Genomic DNA, 20,165 nt, shown 5'->3' with positions numbered 1-20,165 from the left:
TGTCGGGCTGGATCCAAGGCTGGGAGCTCAAGCCAAAGCCACTGCCAAAAGGCAGTGACTGAGTCCCTGGCTTTGGGTGGCCAGTGCACCAAATGGTGCCAGGTTCTGCCTGCTGGGCGCCAAGTGGCAAGCTCTGGGGTTTTATGATATGAAATTGCTGCCTAGGGACACTCATGAATAAGGCTGGCTTTAGCGTAGGTGAGAGATGAATTCTAGGTGATTCCCAGTAACAGGGTCATGAAACTTTTGGGCAAGCATGGGGATTGAGACCTGATGGTTTGGAGGGGAGAGACCATAAGATCTATTTGGGCCAGACTGATTCACCAGCCCAATTAGCAATCCTGAGATGGGCTGTTAGCATAGAGCATCACTGACTGCCACACACCAGTCCACACCAAAGCTAGGGATGGGGGCCTGTCTGGCAGGGCTAGGTACAAATACCTGACCGGGTGGTGGAATAGTGAACTGGTCACATTCAGCAGGGTCAAGACACTAACCAGCATGCAAGAAAACTTGGTCCTGTGGTAAACTCTGTGGGGGAAGTGTGGGCTGAACCCTGTGGAAATACAAGTCCTGCAAGTTAGCTCACGAGCTGGGGTGGTGATGGGCTGAGCTAAGTGTGACCATGGCACCTGCCATCACTAACGGGTGAAGGAACCAATGGCATTCTGGGCAGGTCAAGACAGCATCACCCAAAGGTGCATCCTAAAATAGGATGTGGGGTTAGCCGAGCTGCAACTGGAAGGGGGCAGACTGGGCAGGGCCAAGCAAACTTCAACTCACAAAAAAGAACAGAAATCAGGATGGAGCACATGTCATTCTGATCTAGGCTCTTACACCAACTGGTCTGCATGAGTCAGGGATACTAGTCCACAGCATCGAAGGCAAAGGCTGAGACAGGTGAGGGGCTAAGCTAACTGGGTCAGAACACCCACTGGCATGTGCGTAATTTAGGGCTGGGAATAGACTCGGTTGGGGAGCTGTGAGAGAACACCCTTGCTGGGTTGAGATTCTCATGGGAGGGTGCGGGGGCTGGGGTGGAGGCTGCGTTCTGGTCTGGATATGGCTGTAATCTCCCTAGGCACAGTTGTGGACTGGGGCTGGGTGCACCAAGCTGGGCTAGAAGCCTTTACCATCTGGCGCTCTGGAGAATGTCAGTAGATGTAGGATGGACTAGGCTGGATCTCTGCCCCTATTGAGCCATGTGTGAGCAGTGTTTGGGTATGGACAAGTCTTGGCTGGGCTGAAACAGCCAACATCAAGAACTGGAGCAACCCAGAACAGGCAGGAGGAAGCTACCCACTGGCATAGATTTTGCATAGGTGGGGGCAGGCCAGGCTAAACCACTTCACATCAACTGCTGGCAAATCCGAGCACCAGCATAGTCAGGCCAGTTTCAGTCGCGACACATACCAGTGCACATTAAGGAATGCCAAGGTGGGGTGAAGCATACCAGATGTGGTTGCAGTACCCAAACAGCACACGTGGGAGAAGGCAAAGGCAGCAGGGGGATGTGGGCTCCACTGCTGGAAAACCACACCCACTGGAGAGCAGGAGTTGGGAAGGGGGCAGACCAGACCAGGAAGGGCTACAACACGTGTGGGCCTCATGCATGCTAGACTGGGAAAGGGCCAGGTTGGGCTGACTGTTCCAACTAGTACAATCCAAAATTAGAGTGGGTAAGGGTTGGTTGGGCTTTGCCACATCATCAGATGGGGGTCAATTCTGTTAAGTCAAATGCCAGAACCACCTGGAGTGTGCATAATCCAGAAGTTGGAGTGGTGTAGTAGGGAGATAGTGGGTACCTCCCTCTTGGGTTACCACTCCCACAGGAGAGCACGAAAACCAGGATGGGGCAGGGATGACTAGACAGAATGGCACCTGCCAGTATGTGTGTAGGCTGGATAGTAGGTTAGTTAGGTTTAACTAGGCTTCAATGGCCAATGACAAGTACCATAGTTAAATGGGATGTGGGACAGACTGAACAAGTCTGTGGTAGATAGTGGCAAGCATGGGAACCAGGGCAGGGAGCAGAACTGGTGGGGGTTATGGGGAGTCGCCCCAACTAGGATGGAACTCCCACTGGTTTGCGTGAGGACTGAGTATGAAGTGGGTAGGATCGAGCTGGACTACAACACCCATTGGTTCATGTGGAAGACAGGGCTGGAAACAGAACTGACCCAGCAACTGAAATGACCAGCATATACATAAGCTGATTGGGGTGACAGACTGTGCCAGACCCTGTACTGGCAAGCACACACAAGAATCAGGTCTGGGATCACTTCAGAAGAAGTTTTTTTGGAGTCCCCTCCAACTAAACTGCTGATCTCAGAACTCCAACCATGAAGAGACTATGTCAGCCAGTGGATTCTGAATAGGTTTCATTGTGATTGGAACAGTGAGATTGGCAGCAATTCAGACCTGTTGAACTATCACAACTGCTTGAGCAGGAACCTCAGAGCGTGCCTCACATCAGGGACCTGGGATGGGTGGGAGCCTGGGTGGGGCTTCTCCCTTTGCTTCTCCCCTGACCCCAGATACAAGGAAAAAATGATATTATTGTGGAAACAATGGTATTACCCACTTTCCTATAGCCCTTGACCCTTTGTAACCTAATCAACTAAAATAAATTTTAAAAAATTGAATGCACCCATCTTCAGTGTGGCTCTTCCACCTGCACTTCTCCTCCTATTCTGGGAAGTAATATCTTCAAAAGAGAAACAGCAAATCTTTAAAACTCTTCTAATAATATAATAAGACCTATTTACAGTATATATCGTTTCCCTCAATACTTTTATACTAATGTTTTTATTTATTTTATTTCTCTACACTTGCATTTGTGTCTTTTATTAAATAAGCTTATTACCCATTTTTTAATGCTCTCTATATCTAATTTTTATAAAACAGGCATGTTGTTTGTATTGCTAAGAGCTGCTCCTAGACTAGTAACACCTTTCATGTAGTATGAAGTTAAATGAAACTGTGTCAAATGGTTTATATTTTGACTAAGTTATTTGTTTAAACTAGTGCTTGTTTCAGTAGCATATACAACTAAAATGTATCTTCTTACTAGAGCATGTAGTTAACCCTATAAAATAGTTATTTCAAATGGGTCTTTGAAGCCAAATAGATTCTGATCTTCAACTATGAGATGAAAGCTACAAGAATAATGTTACATATAAAACTATTCCACACTTTAGAAGGAATAATTTTATAAGCTGCTTTCTTTAGAGACTTTGAAAAACTTAGATGACTATCCAGAATTTGATATAAAAAAGTGATGGGTCATATCTTAGCAAAAACTCAGTAATTATAAAACTAGAAAACACATTCATATGTGGGGCAATTATAATTATTCCTGCAAAGCACAAGAGAAAGAAAAAAATCCCATTAAAGAAAATTCTTTTATAAAGAACATAAGACAAATCATGTAAACATCAAATGTAAAAAAGAACAAGTTTTTGTTGCTGGAAAATAAATCCAAGGAAAAATCAACCTATACCACAGATTGTTAAAATCAATATTCTGCTTACAGACATTTCAAAACCCTTGAAATATAAATACTCAAACAGATTCCATGCAATGTAGTTTCAGCCACATGAAATTACTCTGGAAATTAGTTTTTCCATTTTCCTTACCCTCCTCTACAAAGATATTACTCGTCACTGAAGTGTATGCTCTAGACAGAATATCCCTCATAGAAAGTTACCATACAAGGAAAACTTGATGCTGCGTTACAGCATACCCATTTATGTTTTTAAAACTTAAAATTCAAGAAATGTTTTCTATCAGAGCAAAGTATATCTTCAAAGCTACAAGGATATTACCTTTCTCTTCCCTCCCATTTTTTTTTCTTCCTAGACAACATAACATGGGGACTTAGTTATCAAGATGCAATTAATCCTTCCTATAAGTAAAAAAATCCACATTAACAACTTACCTGACTTTTAGCTGCATTTCCAATGGCTCGAGTTCTTGATCCCAAAGATATACAGGCCCTAAATAAGACATAAGCAAAAAATTATTCCCATTTAAAAAAAATTTTTTTTAAGATTTATTTTTATTGGAAAGTCAGACATACAGAGAGGAAGAAAGACACAGAGGAAGATCTTCTGTCCGATGATTCACTCCCCAAGTGAGCGCAACGGCCAATGCTATGCCCAGTCCGAAGCCAGGATCCAGGAACTTCTTTCAGGTCTCCCACATGGGTGCAGGGTCCCAAAGCTTTGGGTCGTCCTGGACTGCTTTCCCAGCCCACAAGCAGGGAGCTGGATAGGCAGTGGAGCTGTTGGGATTAGGACTGGCGCCCATATGGGATCCCGGGGTGTTCAAGGCGAGGACTTTCAGCCGCTAGGCCACGCCGCCAGGCCTGTTTCTTTTTTTCTTTTAAGATTTATTTATTTTTATTGCAAAGTCAGATATACAGAGAGGAGGAGAGACAGAGAGGAAGATGTTCTGTCTGATGATTCACTCCCCAAGTGACCGCAACAGCCAGTGCTGTGCCGATCCGGAGCCGGGAACTAGGATCCTCCTCCAGGTTTCCCACGTGGGTGCAGGGTCCCAAGGCTTTGGGAGCTGGATGGGAAGTGGAGCTGCTGGGATTAGAATCTGTGCCCATATGGGATCCCGGCACGTTCAAGGCAAGGACCTTAGCTGCTAGGCCACGCCACCAGGCCCTCCCATGGTATTTTTATACTGCTATTTCCCTACTTCTCCTTATAAAAAGAGATATATGGTTTAACATATTATTTTTAAAATAGGCTATGCAAACCAACATTGTGTATATTTTTATTTTTACAACATTTGCATTTGATTTCAGAAAAACAGGAATGGGGGAAAGAGAATGAAAGAGATTTCTTCCATACACTAGTTCACTCCACAGTTACATGCAATAGCCAGAGCTGGGTCAAATTGAAGCCAATAGCTAGAACTCATTTTGGGAGTCCCATGTGGCTGGCAGAAACCCAAGAACTTTCTGCTTCCTAGCATATGCATTTGCAGGAAGCTGGAATGGACACAGACTGTCTAGCACTTGAGCCAAGCATTCTCATGCAAAGCAAGTGCTCCAAGTAGTGTCTTAACCCTTGAACAAACTAACATACTGTCCACTTAACATATCTTTAAACTTTCCTTAATAAACTGGTGATCAGAATAAACATGAAATTTTTTAAGCATTCTAATAGCTGACAATACTATGCTGTGTTTTTGTAGAAATAACTGCCTCAGTAAGGCAGGGCTACTCTAATTCATCCCCAACTCAGCCTATTTAACGGTAGAGAAATCATGTGAAAATGACATAATCATCATTTATACTCAGGTTTACACCTGGAAGCAATGATAATACCTTCCCACAGGGTTTGTGCAGATTAAATGGGAAACAAGCATCTGTTTTACATGATAGCCAAAACATAAAAAGATAATACAGGGACTGGTGGTGTGGCATAGTGAATTAAGTATCCACCTGCAGTGCCAGCACCCCTTATGGGTACTGGTTCAAGTCTTGGCTGCTCTCCTTCAGATCTAGCTGTCTGCTAATGTGACTCCGAGAGTAGCAGAGGATGGTTCAAGTCCTTGGCTGCCTGCTCCCACGTGGGAGACCCGGAAGAAAATTCCCGACTCCTGGCTTTTGACCAGCCCAGCTCTGGCTGTTGTGACCCTTCGGGGGAGTGAACCAGAAGACAGAATATCTTTCTTTCTCTGTGTCTCCTCTCTCTGTAACTCTGCTCTTTCAAGTAAAAATCTTTTTTTAAAAAAAATTATATAAATATCCACTATTTTATTAAAAGTATAAATTTTCATCAAAATGTATTGATGCAAGAAAATGTTTCTATGATTTCAGTTACAACTACAGGAAACAATATAGACATTTAAAGGCATGGTGCTTATACACAACACACTTTTTGGTTCATGGAAAATTTATAATCTGGCAGAATCAACATATAGACTATATAGCATCATGCATGACATTAACAGTAAAAAATCACTTTTAAATGAGGACTTTGAAAAAATAAGAGGTAATTTCTAAATTAAGACTTCAAAGGAGATAAAATTTCGTATTATCTGTCTTGTGGAAAGGCACATCCTTGATATATTGATACTTGACGTTTTAATACGGCATGTCTCCTGAAAGTTCATGCTCTAGAACATGCAATGACATTCAGATGGTGCAACTTTTAAAAGGTGAGTCCTTAATGGAGACCAAAAGATTACAGGAAAGCACCTTCAGAAAGAACTAAGCCCTATCTCTCAGAAGTGTGTTAGATCCCCTGTGACCAGATTAGCTCTCCTGCTGTGTGCAGCTGATTGCCTCCCCACTTCTCCAGTGGCCAGCTGATCTTATCTGTTAGAATCATCTAACCACAAGAACTGCGAGAGAAATAATTCTCTAAGTTATCCATATTCTCTAATAGCTTGCCATAGCAACACAAAATAGGATAAGGCAGGTAGATTTTCTCAACATTGACATTCAAAGTCATCTTCTAGACCATGAAACTGCTATGCAAAAGAACCCTCCAACAGTGCCGCAAATCACAAGTTATTCCAAGAACCACTAAAGCCCTTCATGATCTGGTCAAGGGCTGCTTTTCACAGGAGGCCCACCAAAGTTGTGATTGCTACAATTACATCAGCTATGCTTCCATTGCAGAATCTTGGTGCATGATATATTTTTTTTTTTAAGAAACAAGTGTTTTTTGTTTTGTTGTTTTCTTTTTTTAAAGATTTATTTTTATTTTCACCACAAAGTCAGATATACAGAGAGGAGGAAAATCTGATGATGATTCACTCCCCAAGTGACCGCAATGGCCAGTGCTGTGATCTAAAGCCAGGAGCCAAGAGCTCTTCCAGGCCTCCCACGTGGGTGCAGGGTCCCAAGGCTTTGGGCCGTCGTCAACTGCTTTCCCAGGCCACAAGCAGGGAGCTGGATGGGAAGTGGAGCCGCTGGGACCAGAACCCGTGCCCATATGGGATCCTGGTGTGTTCAAGGTGAGGACTTCAGCCGCTAGGCCACATTGCAGGCCTGGTGCATGCTATTTTATCTTTCTGAATACTTCTAAATATTCTATATGGCTTACACTCTTATGCTTTCAGGTTTCTGCCCAATTGGCATTTTAACGATTCTATGCAAACACACATATATGATTTGCCCAATCTCATTCTTCTTCACAGTATAGATCACCACCTGACATTATTTACCAACTGTATCATCTTTCCAAATGGTGAACTCCATCAAGGTAATATATCCCCACTACCTTAACTTGCAGTATCCAATATGGGAGCCACCAGGCATAGCTGACAAGCAAAATTTAAATTGACTGAAAAATTGAGTCCCTCTGGACAAGTTACATTTTGAGTTTATAAAGAATAAAATCTACATAGAACACAACAGATACACAGAACAGTGCTTTTCTACCAAAAAGCACTGGTCCTCATCATTGTCTAGTACACAGTGAAGGTACTTAGCAAATAGAATGATGACTCCCAAGGATAATGCCTATTTGGAGACTAGGAATAACACACCCTGGCTAGCTTCGCATGGCAATCTGTTAAAACAATCAGGCCATATCACATAGGATCTCATAGTCCGGGTTATAAATTTAATACTTATTCAGTAGATAATGAGACTTCATTAAATATTTCTAAGTAATGCAGAAGATATTATATGTTAACATGTAGTACAAACTGGAAAGGATTGAACAAATCACTGTTAAGTGGGGAATTAATAGATTTTCCTTTATTTTTATTTTTTTTAAGATTTATTTTTTATTGGAAAGTCAGATATACAGAGAGGAGGAGAGACAGAGAGGAAGATCTTCTGTCCAATGATTCACTCCCCAAGTGAGCGCAACAGCTGATGCCCAGTCCGAAGTCAGGATCCAGGAACTTCTTTCAGGTCTCCCACATGGGTGCAGGGTCCCAAAGCTTTGGATCGTCCTGGACTGCTTTCCCAGGCCACAAGCAGGGAGCTGGATGGGAAGTGGAGCTGCTGGGATTAGAACCGGCACCCATATGGGATCCTGGGGCGTACAAGGTGAGGACTTTTAGCCGCTAGGCCACGCCACCGGGCCCGGAATTAATAGATATTCATGGAAAGTAAACCAGTTAAAAAATTCATTCAGTAGATTTAATAAGTGTTTATTGACTATGTACAAAATTCTGATGAGTCGTTAAAGACAATGAGGGACAAAAAAGAGATACGATTTTGTGCCTCTTGGATTTACAATGCTGGAGACTCATACATATGAAGGTAAACTAGGTTCCGGAATAGAGTATGCTACAGAGTATAGAACAAAGGAAGAAAGTCAGGAAAGGTTCACCAAGGGAAATTGATGAGATCTGACAGAAGAGTAAATGAAGATGGGATAGAAACGATAGTTTGTTGAAGATCAGTTTAACTACTGTTAGACCTGATGAGAGCATACATCAGAGATTTTTATCAGGAGAGTGGCAGCTGACACAGAAGGCAGAAATAAGATATATCTAGGAGGTAAAAGTCAAAAGACTTGGTAATAGATTTTCATTGTTCAACACAGTAGTCACATTATGGATTTTTAGCATATTCAATATGACTAGCTTGAAATGAGAATGTTTACTAGAAATACAAAATATACCCTGAATTTTGAAGATTTAATATTTTAAAAACAAAACATCTTGTTAAAAACTGTGAAAATAAGATTTTGTATATATTAGCCTGGTACGGTAGCCTAGTGGCTAAGGTCCTCACCTTGCACATGAAGGATCCCATATGGGTGCCAGTTTATATCCCAGTATCCCTGCTTCCCACCCAGCTTCCTCCTTGTAGCCTGGGAAATGAGAAGAGGACAGCCCAAAGCCTTGGGATCCTGCACCACATGGGAGTTCTGGAAGAGGCTTCTGGTTTTTGGCTTCGGATCAGCTCTGGCTATTGTGGCCACTTGGGGAGTGAATCAACAGATGCAAGATCTTCCATGTCTTTCCTCCTCTGTATATATGACTTTCCAATAAAAAATCAATTTAAAAAAAAGATTTTGGATATACTAAGTATATTTCAAATAATCTCATCTGTTTTTAAAAAATCTTTTTTAAAGGTTATTTTATTTGAAAGACAGTGTTAGAGAAGGGGTGTGAAATAGAGATATCTTTTATCTGCTGGTTCATTCCCCAAATGCACACAATAGACAGATCTGGGCCTGGCCAGGTATCCTTCGTGGTGAGAGGGACCCAAGCACTTGGACCATCTTCTGCAGCCTTCCAAGGTGTATTGCCAGGAAGCTGTACTGGAAGTGTAGTAGCTGTGACTCAAACTGGCACATGTATGGGATAATAGAGTAGTGGGTGCCAGCTTGCCCTCTTACTTGTTTAAGGTAACTAGCAAAGCATTTAAAATTAAGTATGTGTCTTGCTTATTTTCATTGGACAGTGGTATACTAGACAGTAGGAAGAAGCAAGGGACAGGAACAATGCTAAAATTTCCAGTTTGCATAGAGGGTAAATGACAGTGTCATTCAATAAGACAGTAAACACTGCAGGAGGGGCAGGTTTGAGGAGGAGCAATCACAAATTCTATTTTATACATGTTGAGCTTCTCAATGTATCCCTAACAGATTCAAGCATATATTTACAAATGAAATGTTCAAGTGATGGGAAGGTGATGCAGGAGGGAATGAAAGGTACTCTTACCCAATTGAAATTAGGTGAAAAACAGGAAAATAAGGATTACAGAAATCAGTGGCTGCAAGAACATCTTCAAATCTCTTGCCAACAATTCCTTGATTCAACATAATTTCTACCAGAATGAAAAATCTGCATACCCAACAAAATAATGTGTGGATGTCTGACATTCTTCCTGTGACTCTTCTATCAAAAAGGAATGTAAATTTGCTTATTTGGCTGTCTTAATATCAAGTTGTTCCCAATAAACACCCTCCGTCTGAGACCAGGGAGAGGAGCTTTCTCTGGTCCTTGCTTATTTCCAGTACTGGATCCCCACCCTCTCTTGCAGTGACCATCAGGGTCGCCCTGGAGCTCCCCCCAAAACAAAACAAAACAAAACAAAACAAAACAAAACAAAACAAACAACAACAACAAAATTAAAATAGACAGAGAATAACAAGGAAAGCTTAGAACTAGACAGGAAACGATTAGTAGGGACTCACACATACCTTACTAGGTAGGACATGAAAATAAACTACTCCTAACTAGGGTATGGAGGATCTCTCTGCATACCCGTCCCAACAGTGTTCTATGCCTCAATGGATGTCACATGCCTTGCTAAAGGTGTAAGCCAGTTTAGACTATCCTAAATTCTGCCAAGTCCAGTAAAAATTATGCTTCAACACAATAAACTGCTAAATACTAAAATAAAAATAGACATGAGATAGCTGAATGGTATCTATAGCCATTTTAAGGTAGATAGAAGCCAGTTGTATATAAACTATAATTGAAACGTTAATGAAGTAGTCTTAGGATGCGGTTAAGAACTCGCATTGTCTATCAGTCACTCAACACAATGTCAATTAACCCCATAATGTTGGAAACTGTTGTTGATGTTATGTTATGGCATTTAATTGGTCAGAACGATAATCTGCCAGTTATGTCTCCAGATCAGAGATGGTCTCCCCAAGAAACTGTTGAATTCAGCTGGGCAATAAGATACTGGGTCTATGCATGGCACATGCTTGCATTGAAAGAAACAAGACTAGATTTGAACTGTAATACTGCAATAAGGTGGAGCAATCCACCATGGGGGGAGGACACAGGGAGGGGAAAGGAAACATCAGAGCCTATAAAGTGTTGTTATAAAATGAAATGCAATAAAAAAATATATGTAAAAAAAATGTAAAAAAAAATATCAAGTTGTTCCCGACTCAATTATTTGCACACACTTCCAAATACCTCTCATTTTTCATTACCATCACTCAAGGGTACAGAAAATGTTTTCCTTAGGCTGATTCCCAAAAGTTTAATTTCTGTTACAACAGTATATTTAGCTATCAATTTATTCGAGCTAGGTTTTGAAATACACATTATGTTTCACACATATGTCACATAAAAATCACCCTTGTGGAACTGCTATATCAGTTGATTTGCTTGACGGCTGGAGTGGGGACAGACTGAATTATGCATGCCCACGGAACTGAACACTCATGGGCACTTGGGTTGGTAACAAGCTGGGCTGGTCCAGGTGTACCCAAGAATTGAGTACAGGGTGGACCAGGACACAACATCCACCAGCATAAATAAAGTCCAACACTAGGAGGCAGACTGATGGGTAGGGCCTAGCACCTGCTGGCAAATATGAAATCTAGGAGTTGGTCTGGAGGCCGATCTTGGGGAATGTCCCTTGTGGACCATAGCTCCCATGTTGAGCACATGAGTAAGGGCTAGATGTTGTTCAGGCTGGGAAAGAGTGTTTCACTTGTTATTAGGTGTGTGGGGTGGCTTGGTAGGAGGCAGACGGGCAGGACTAGGTCAACCATAGCACACTGGCATGTGAGGGAGCCAGAATGGGATGTGGGCCACACTGAGCCAGGCTAGGCTATCATTCCTTCTGTGTGAAAGCCAGGGATGGGAGCAGGCTGGGCAGGGCTAGGCTGCAGCACTTACCAGCAAGGGATGGGACTAGGGGCAGGCCAGGCCAATTCAGGCAACAATATCTGACGGCAAAGGCCAAGTTGTGTGAAGGGTTATGCCAGGCTGGGTTGAAGATACCACTGGCATGTATAAGATCTGTGACTGGGAGTAAGCTTGGTGGGGAACTAAGGGGACGCCCATGCCATGCTGTGGTTCCCATTAGTGAGCATGACAGCTGGACTGTGGGCAGCAAACTGGGATGGACAAGGTTGTGGCATTCCTCAGCATGGGTATGGACTGGGACTAGGGTGTGCCAGACTGGGCTAAGCTCCAGTACCTGCTGGTGCTCACAAGAGCTAGGGTAGGTATAGGACAGGCTGAAATAGATCTCTGCATCTGCTGAACCACATGAGAGCTGAATCTGGGGGTTCAGCAGGCTTGGTTGGGCTGTCGTTACTCAACAGTAACAGCCAAAATGGGTGGCTGGGGCGGGGGGGTTGGTTTCCTGCCAGGACAGGAGGGTCAAGTCAGACTGGGCCAGAGCACAAGAACAAAGGCTAGAAGTAGCCCTGACCACGCCAGGTTACAGTGCCAGATGGTCTACACGTGGGTCAGGTCTGGGGGAGGGCCAGGTTGAGCCAGTTCGTAACACTCACTGGCAGATGTGAGAACCATGACTGCACTATAGGACAGACTGAGTTGGGCTATAACGCCAATCAGTTCACATTAGGGCTGGGACTGGGGGATGGCTGGTCTGGGCTAGGCTATAGCACCTGGCAGCATGAGCTGGAACTGGGGCAGGCCAGGCTGAGCCAGGCTCTAGCACTTGCTGGTAGATGCCAAGGTGAGGAAAGCCATGCCAGTCTGGGCCGCAGCTCCCACTAGCACACCTAAAACCCAGGATGGAGGCAATCCCACAGGGGAGTGGTATGGACTTCCCTGCTGGGCCACTTCTGCTAGTGAGCGTGAGAGCTGGGACTGGGGGCAGACCACACTGGGCAGGGCTACAACACTCATTAGCTTGCATGTGAGCTGGGTTAAGGGGGATAACCAGGCTGGGGTATGCGACCATTCCACTAGAGCATGTGTGTGCCAGAGTAAGTACAGGTTGGTGATGCACACAGGCATGTATCCCTCTCAACTATGTAAACATTACAAAAAAATAAAATTTATAATTTTAAAAACTACACACCAAATGATAAACACTTGAAACAACAAACAAACAAAAATTAGCTCTCAGGCCCTGCACAGTAAGCCTAGTGGCTAAAGTCCTCCTCGCCTTGCATACACTGGTATCCCATATGGGTGCTGATTGATGTCCTCGCTGCTCCACTTACCTCCCAGCTCTCTGCTTTTGGCCTGGGAAAGAAGTTGAGACAGCCCAAAGCCTTGGGACCCTACACTTGCATTGGAGACCTACAGGAAACTCCTGGCTACTGACTTTAGATCAGTTCAGCCCCAGCCGTTGCAGCAACTTGGAAAGTGAATCAGCAGATAGAAGAACTTTCTCTGTCTCTCCTTCTTACTGTAGATCTGACTTTCCAATAAAAATAAAGCTCTGTACATTTGCTTTCTTTCTTGTCAATCTAAACTAAGAATACAAAACCTTTCCATTTTTTGCTACTTAAACTTTTAGGATCAAAACAGAGAAGGAGAGACATACAGAGATCACCCAAATAGCCAAAATGCCCCAAGTGGGGCCAGATTGAAACCACGAACTAGTAGCTTCTTCAAGTTCTCCCACATGGATGCAAGGGCCCGATCACTTCAACTGTTCTCTGGTGTCTCCTAGGCGCATTAGCTGAAGTGGAGGAGCATTACTCCTGGCAGTCATGTGTGATGCCTGGCCTGCAGGTAATGGCTTAACATGCTATTCCACAGCGCTGGTACCTTACTACTTAAACTTTCAAAATAGCCCTAATGTTGTTTTTTCTCTAATCAACTCCATAGAATCACAATTGTGTTTACACTATCATGTAGATGGTAAACCTAATGACTAGATAAATGATATAAGAGGTCAATCTAAAGGTTTAAATCAAAAGGTCAACCCCTCACATTGCATTAGACTCTGCCTCAAACTGTTAACTGCTGAATAATCAAACTGTTTCAAGTTGTCCTTAGAGAAGGATTTATCAGCTTTGGACGCTACTGTGACATTTGGGGCCATATAACTTTTGTTACAACAGGGCTGCACCATGAATTATAAGATTTTCCCAGAGTATCTCTGGAGTCTTAACTACTAGATGCCCTCTTCTACACCACCAATTATGACAACCAAAAATATCTCAATATTGCCAGATGTCCCTTAGTGGGCAAAATCACCTCCAACTGAGAACTATTGCCATAGACTATCGTTTCCAAAAAGTGTCCTGTGAAACATAACACCCCTGAAGCTTGAATAAATAAAACATTTGTTGAAAACAGAAGTAAAAATTTATTTGGGTGTAAAGATGTCTTAAAATCCATGCACATGAGAGGTTTTCAAAAAGCATACTAAAAATGCATTATATGAAAATTATGTGTCAATTTTTTTCACTAGAATGAACTCATTTTCAAATTTTATTTTCTACAAACACTTTTAATTCTCCTTAAACAAGCTTTAAAAACAACTTAAAAAAAGATAAATCTGGAGAATATATTGTACACGTTGTCTTTGGTCCCTTAATTTTAGGCCACATTTAAGGCTTTTTTCCATGAAGCTGTCCTTGCTTTACACATGAAATCCTCCCGTATGTACATAATCAACTATGTTAAAGAATAAAACAATTGTGAAAAACTATAGATGCTGATTCTGAAAGCAACTACATCAAACATTTCCTTCCTCTCTTCAAAGGATCCTGTAATAATGTATTTCCATTTTAGAAGTAGCTCTTGTCATTTGACCTTGATGTCAGCAACTAGAACATGTAATGCATTTTTTAAAAAGTTTGTTTATACATGTTACTAAATACTCTGCTTTGTTAGGAGAATTAATTTCTTCACCAGTAATTGTTTTTGCATTTAGGCACTCCATAAATGGATATGAGTCCTGGGACCAGGAAGGACTATGTTTCCTTCTAAAGACTTAAGCCCACAAAGTGCATACACAAAACAAGAGAACAGAACCACTGTGAAGTATTTTGTTTCACTTACAACAAAAGCTATACCCTGAGGTAAACGACAGGGCAGGGCCATGGAGACGAGCAATTACTGATGCCAGCTAAGTGAAAATTCAATCCATCTACCTCCCCAACCTTCTAGTTGGATGAGGCTCACCAGATACTAACATTGAGTTTCTGACACACAAATCAGAAATGGCACACGAAATTTCAGCCAAACAGAATCAGTCAATACACCGAAGTGTCTAAGAATAGTAGCAAAGAGACTTCGAGAGCCTCTAGTAGTCTGCTTTTTAAAGAACTCTGTGAGAAAAGTCTGGCCAGGCTCTTCAAGCAGTCCTGGATGCACTTCTACAGAGATTTGTGAGTCCAGAGATGCAAGAAACTTTCTTACAGATGTAATTTCTAATCTCTTGGGGTAAGACTCTTCAGGACTAGACAAATACCCATCATACCACTTACTTTTTTTTCTAGGGATTAACTCACTGAAGGCAAAGACTGTCCTTATTCAAGCCTACTCAGCTGAAAGAGGTGAGTGTAACCTGCCCATCTTTCTTGGCTGAAGCCCATATCCGGTCAGAGGCAAACTCACCAACAGTTCACAATTACTATTTTCACTACACATCGGACATAAAGCCAGAAGAGGTAGTAAGGAGAAACAAAGTATTCAAACAGTACTCTGAGGATTATCTGATTTATGCCAATATTTGAGGATTTAAACACCCACAATTTCAGTAGCAGAAATATAACACACTCATCTAGAAAAAGTAGTGATCTAGTACTTTCTTGGAAATAAACTAAGCCACAGACTGCTTCAAGTTTAGTATTTGTCAATCCCTCCTGTCATGTTTTTAAATGATTTACAAAACCGCAGAAGTCTGAGTGTTTAAAGATGACTTCATGGCGATCTCGGTTAGGATTATCCTTATATTTAAGGTATTATACTATTTTGGGTCACTGAGAAGGGTCAACATGTTTAATTATCTTTCTATAAAAACAAATATATGAACAGTTGGTTTCCCCACAATCCTGCCGGTAACAAGAAGCCTACAGTAAGAAGCTAGTTTTTCACATCCCAGCAATCAATTACTCATCCCTGGCCAACAAACTTCGTAGGTCAGAGGAACAACAGAACATGTGGAAACACGTTTTCATGCCATAATGCCACTCCTTTAAGTCCTTCAGGTTCAGTAGTCACAATGGAATCACTCCATAATCATGTTTATACAGGATGGTAGCCTCGGACTCCCCACTCATTCTTTAGAAATCCGCTTTCAGAAGAACTCCACTCTAATGTTTTCCACCAAACGGACAGGCATTCCCAGCACAGAAAGCCAAAAGCTCTCATTTCCCAGTCTACCTGCTAATGCAACACTGAAACAGAGGCGTCCAAACCAGACAGGCCACCTTCAATTTTAATGACACCAGGTTTTGCACAAGCTGGCAGGTCTCACCTCCTCTGCCCCATCCCCATCCCCCTCCAAATGGCTTTCGGGGCCAGACGAACTTGTATTTCATCTTCTGATGCGCATAATCAAATATTTCAGTTCCTACTTTCCTGGGAGAAAGCCGTCTGTGGGGAGACAGGGGAGGGGGGGAGGAATGCTGGGCTCTTAGCTGGGCTGGGGGTTGGGGATGCCTGCGGGATAATCTCAAGCAAAACCCTCTCCCAGAGACGATCCCACACCAACCAAGCCTTTCCCGAGACCTACAGCCGAAGCTCGGGGGGCCAGCAGCGTGGGGGAGGCCAGGGGAGTGTGGTTCACAAAGGAGAGATGTGCAAATAAGTCCCTTGTCCTTGAACGCAAAGCCGCTTTGCTGGAGAACAAGTCCGACCGCCACCTGGGGCCGCCAACAGCGGTCTCCAGAGATTGCAGCTGATGGGCTGCACCTGTCATCTCTCGGGTCGGCAAGCGCCGGGGAAGAGGGAGGAGGGCCGGGTGAGACCTAGGCAGGAGAAACCTAAGGGCGAGACGAAGTATTTCTCGGGGTCAGCGTTATGACCACAGGCGACACTTACGGGGTACACCTGTCGCTGTACTCATTGGCGATGGTCTCAATGCCGCCGCTCCTCGCTACGGCGATGTAGCAGTTGAGAAACCCGAGGTCAATGCCAACCACAGACATCCCGCCTCCTAAAGGTCGGGGTGCTGGCACTGAAATCGCCGACGAGGGAACTGCGTCCGCTTCTGAGCTGTTGCTGCCGGGATTGCCACTCCTAGGAGAAGCAAAGGAGAAATGACACCCAAGTCGCTACGCAGAAAAACCTAGGGCGGACCGTCGGGAGGCGCGCAGGGGGTAGAGGCCGCCCGCGCCGCAAGCTCCGCCGCGTCTGGACGCCTAGGTCTCTCTCCACTGCGGTTCGGCCGCCTCCAACCGGCAGTTACTGGGATCTGCGCCTGCGCGCTCCGCAGCCGGGGAGGCGCGCGAGCCGCCGCTCAGCGTCCGAAGCTGCTCGGAGCCTTCACTTCGGCTGCTTCCGTCAGCGCTCGGGCAACGGCCGCCCGAGGAGCCGCGGGTTCGAGAAAGATCTGGAAAATGGAGGCAGCTGAGCCATCCGGGGGCGGGAAGGAGCGGGAGGAGGGCGGGGAGGGACAGAGGAGAAGCTGGGTTTGGCCCGCTCGTCTGAGCGCGGGCGGCTGGACGCCCTGCCGTGGGCTGGGTGAGAGGCGCCCGCCGTTTGTAAACAGTGTTTTTGAGCTCCTTTGTAGGTGGTTTGGGCAACTGGAGGCGTGCCTGTCACGGGCCCAGGAGGCTGCGGAGGCCGGGCCGCAGGGGAGCTGCCCGGACACCCACCCGCAGGCCTCGCCGCCCCGAGGGGCCCATGTGCCGGCCCCTCCGCCGTGTGGCGCTCCGCCTCGCCGCCCGCGACCGGGGGCTCTGTGAGGTGGCGCCCATTGTGCGGTGTCCAGGACGCGCCCCGCCCCGCAGGGCAGCGTGAGTCCTAGCGCCTCACAAGCTGCGTGGGGTGTGAAAGCACAGTGAGCGCATTCTAGGTTGTGTTTTAGCCACGCTTCTGCCAAGAAATATAACTTCCCCTTCGGGCATCTCCCATTCACACCATTCTAGAAGATGTAGCCTTCCCCTCTGAAAATAAATTTTACAGGGAGGTGACCTCAAATCCCTCTTTCACTAGACGCCAAACAAACCTGTGTCTGGAGGCCACGGCCCCAGGTCCTCAAAAAAGGAAGGTGCCTGGTGTGGTCCAGTCTTTTTTTTTTTTTTTTTTACTTGATACCTGGTGCCTGGCTGTAGTTAACCTTTACACTTACCAAGTTTGGCTGCCCTGTTCCTCCTTGTCCACTCCGTTGTGCGTTCCTCGTTCCTCCTCGTGGGCGTTATCCACTTCTGGTTGCCCTCTCTGTACCTCGCCGTTCACCTGTTCACGTAGTCCCTGTTGCTTCTGCTCCACTTTTCCGTGTGTTCCTCCTTCGATGTCGTCGTCTGCTTCTTCCTGCCTTCCCAGATCTTGCTCGTCGGGTTCTTTGTATGTTGTCTGTTCCCTATTTTTCGTATTGGTTTTCATCATAAAAATAGGTGTGGGGTCTTTACCAGATTCTTTAGTACTCTCACGGTCCCTAGTTGACAGCTTCTTGAAAGAATTGAGGCCTTTGACGATCAAAAGCCCTGCTACACCAGCAGCAGCCAGGGCAGCAATGGCTCCTGCAGTTGTTGCGACGATGAACGTGACATCCATTTTGAAGGGCTGGATGGTACAGCGTTGCTTGGGCTGTGGCCTCTTTAAAGAATTATGCCTCCCTTCATGTTGCCAGCATACTGAATGAAGGCTGGCTTCAAAGGGTGGACGCGGCCCTCTGGGATACAGGTGGATCTGCCTCTCAGCAGGCAGTGTGTGAGCAGGACACAGGGATTGGGCGCTGCACCCACAACAGAACCTTGGGCCCCTAGGCGCCCCTCCCCTCGGGGCGGGGCCGACTTGAACCCTTATCAGTGACCTGATCTCTTCGGCCATTAGCTTTCTGGGTACACTACCACCTAGATTGATTTCCAAATATCCTGAAACTCAACTAGGACTACTGAACTTATTCCATTTATTTACATTGTCTGTAAAGGCAGAATGAGTAAAGAATGATTTTTTTATGAAAAAGAAAGTTCAAAAAAAAAAAAGGAACAGTTGAAGTCAGAGCGAAGGGTTATTCATCTCAGATTCCTTACAATCTGTGGAAGGATGTGAGAGTACCTAGTAGTTAAAAACATGACGGGGCAATGGGGGTCATACAGATCCCTATTTTAGCCTCAGGTACACCTAATGCACTGCCATTAAGACTTTATAACAAATAGCTTTGTATTCCTGAGATAAACCAGATAAGCCATAACAGTTCTGATTGTGTTTAAATATGCTATATTTCACTTGTGATCATATTCTTAAGTGATGCTGGACTTTGATTTTCCTTTCTTTATGCTTTTTGTTGTTATCTAGCCTCACAGAAAATAAGAGTTTTATCTGTGATAGTTTGTTAAGACAAGTGTGTAAAACATCTTTGCGTAGCATTTATGAGTAACTTTATGGTCACTGATTAAATTTCCTTAGTGATTATAGTGATTTTATTTTTGAAGACTTATTATTTGAAAGGGAGAGAGCACTTTCATCTGCTGGTTCAGTCCCAAATGTCCACAACTGTTGGTGCTGGGTACTCAAGCGAGGTCTCCTACAGGGACAGCAGAACCCAGCTAGCTTGAGGTTGCCTCCTAGGGTCCAAACAAGTGAGAAGCTTACAGTTTATCCCTACTGGAAGAAGTGGGGCCTTTAATCCTCTTAGAAACTATGAGTGCTCCTCTTGCGCTAATCGATTAAGACAGTTTTAAACAGGCACACAGGTTCTTGTTGTGGACTAAGGAGTTGATTCACACTGGTTAAGCTGAGCACTACAGGGAATGGGTTTGGGGCTAGAAGCACCTGGTCTAATTGGACTCATCTACACCCAATATTCTACTAATGAGGGTATGAGGGAAAGAGTATACAGGAGAGGTGAAAAGGCAATAAGGAGAGACGCACATCCGTGAAATCAAGACAATGAGAAAGTTTTAAGAATGTTGGATTTAGGAAGTCTGACACATACAGTAACGCACAAGAGATAGGTAGAAACATACATTTGGAAATTCAGAATCTGTGGTAGCCTACAATGAAATCTAACAATCACTGGTATATATATGGTACTTGAATCTAAAGAGAGTTGGGGAGCACATATAGAGAAAACAGCACAGGATTTGCTCATAGGGAACACTAGCAGTTTGGGTTGCAAGGGCCCTTTTTGAATTTACATATAGGTTGATGAGGTTACTATTTCCAAATTTGTGTAAGGGTATCAAACTTTTAAATACAAAGCATTAATACAGAGCAGGAATATAAAATAGTAAAAATTGGGTGATGGCCCTCATCAGCATGATATTTTTCCTTCTGAAAATATTAAAAGATCTATATATTTTTCTTGGAAAGACAGATATACCGAAAGGAGAGATATAAAGATCTTCTGCCTGCTGGTTCACTCCCCAAGT

General features: G+C 44.2%; 1 protein-coding gene across 3 annotated transcripts in view; it reads right to left on the bottom strand.

Moving 5' to 3' along the window:
* HSPA4L (heat shock protein family A (Hsp70) member 4 like) overlaps window positions 1-17,029 on the bottom strand; it is a 72,700-nt gene extending 55,671 nt beyond the window's left edge. For 2 of the 3 annotated variants that reach the window (XM_040966957.1, XM_040966959.1), the window contains exons 1-2: window positions 16,669-17,029; window positions 3,941-3,998 (exon numbers count right to left, since the gene is read on the bottom strand). In XM_040966957.1, the coding sequence (XP_040822891.1) occupies window positions 3,941-3,998; window positions 16,669-16,775 (165 nt within the window). In that variant the 5' untranslated portion in view covers window positions 16,776-17,029. Of the gene's footprint in view, window positions 1-3,936; window positions 3,999-16,668 lie in introns of all 3 variants that reach the window. The other variant, XM_040966958.1, reaches the window with a different exon arrangement.
* Between the last annotated feature and the right edge of the window lie 3,136 nt (window positions 17,030-20,165).

Source organism: Ochotona curzoniae, unplaced genomic scaffold (assembly GCF_017591425.1).
Source record: "Ochotona curzoniae isolate NIBS_2020 unplaced genomic scaffold, NIBS_Ocur_1.0 scaffold_4506, whole genome shotgun sequence".
Taxonomy (NCBI): Eukaryota; Metazoa; Chordata; class Mammalia; order Lagomorpha; family Ochotonidae; genus Ochotona; species Ochotona curzoniae.
This window is presented reverse-complemented; position numbering and strand designations above follow the sequence as displayed.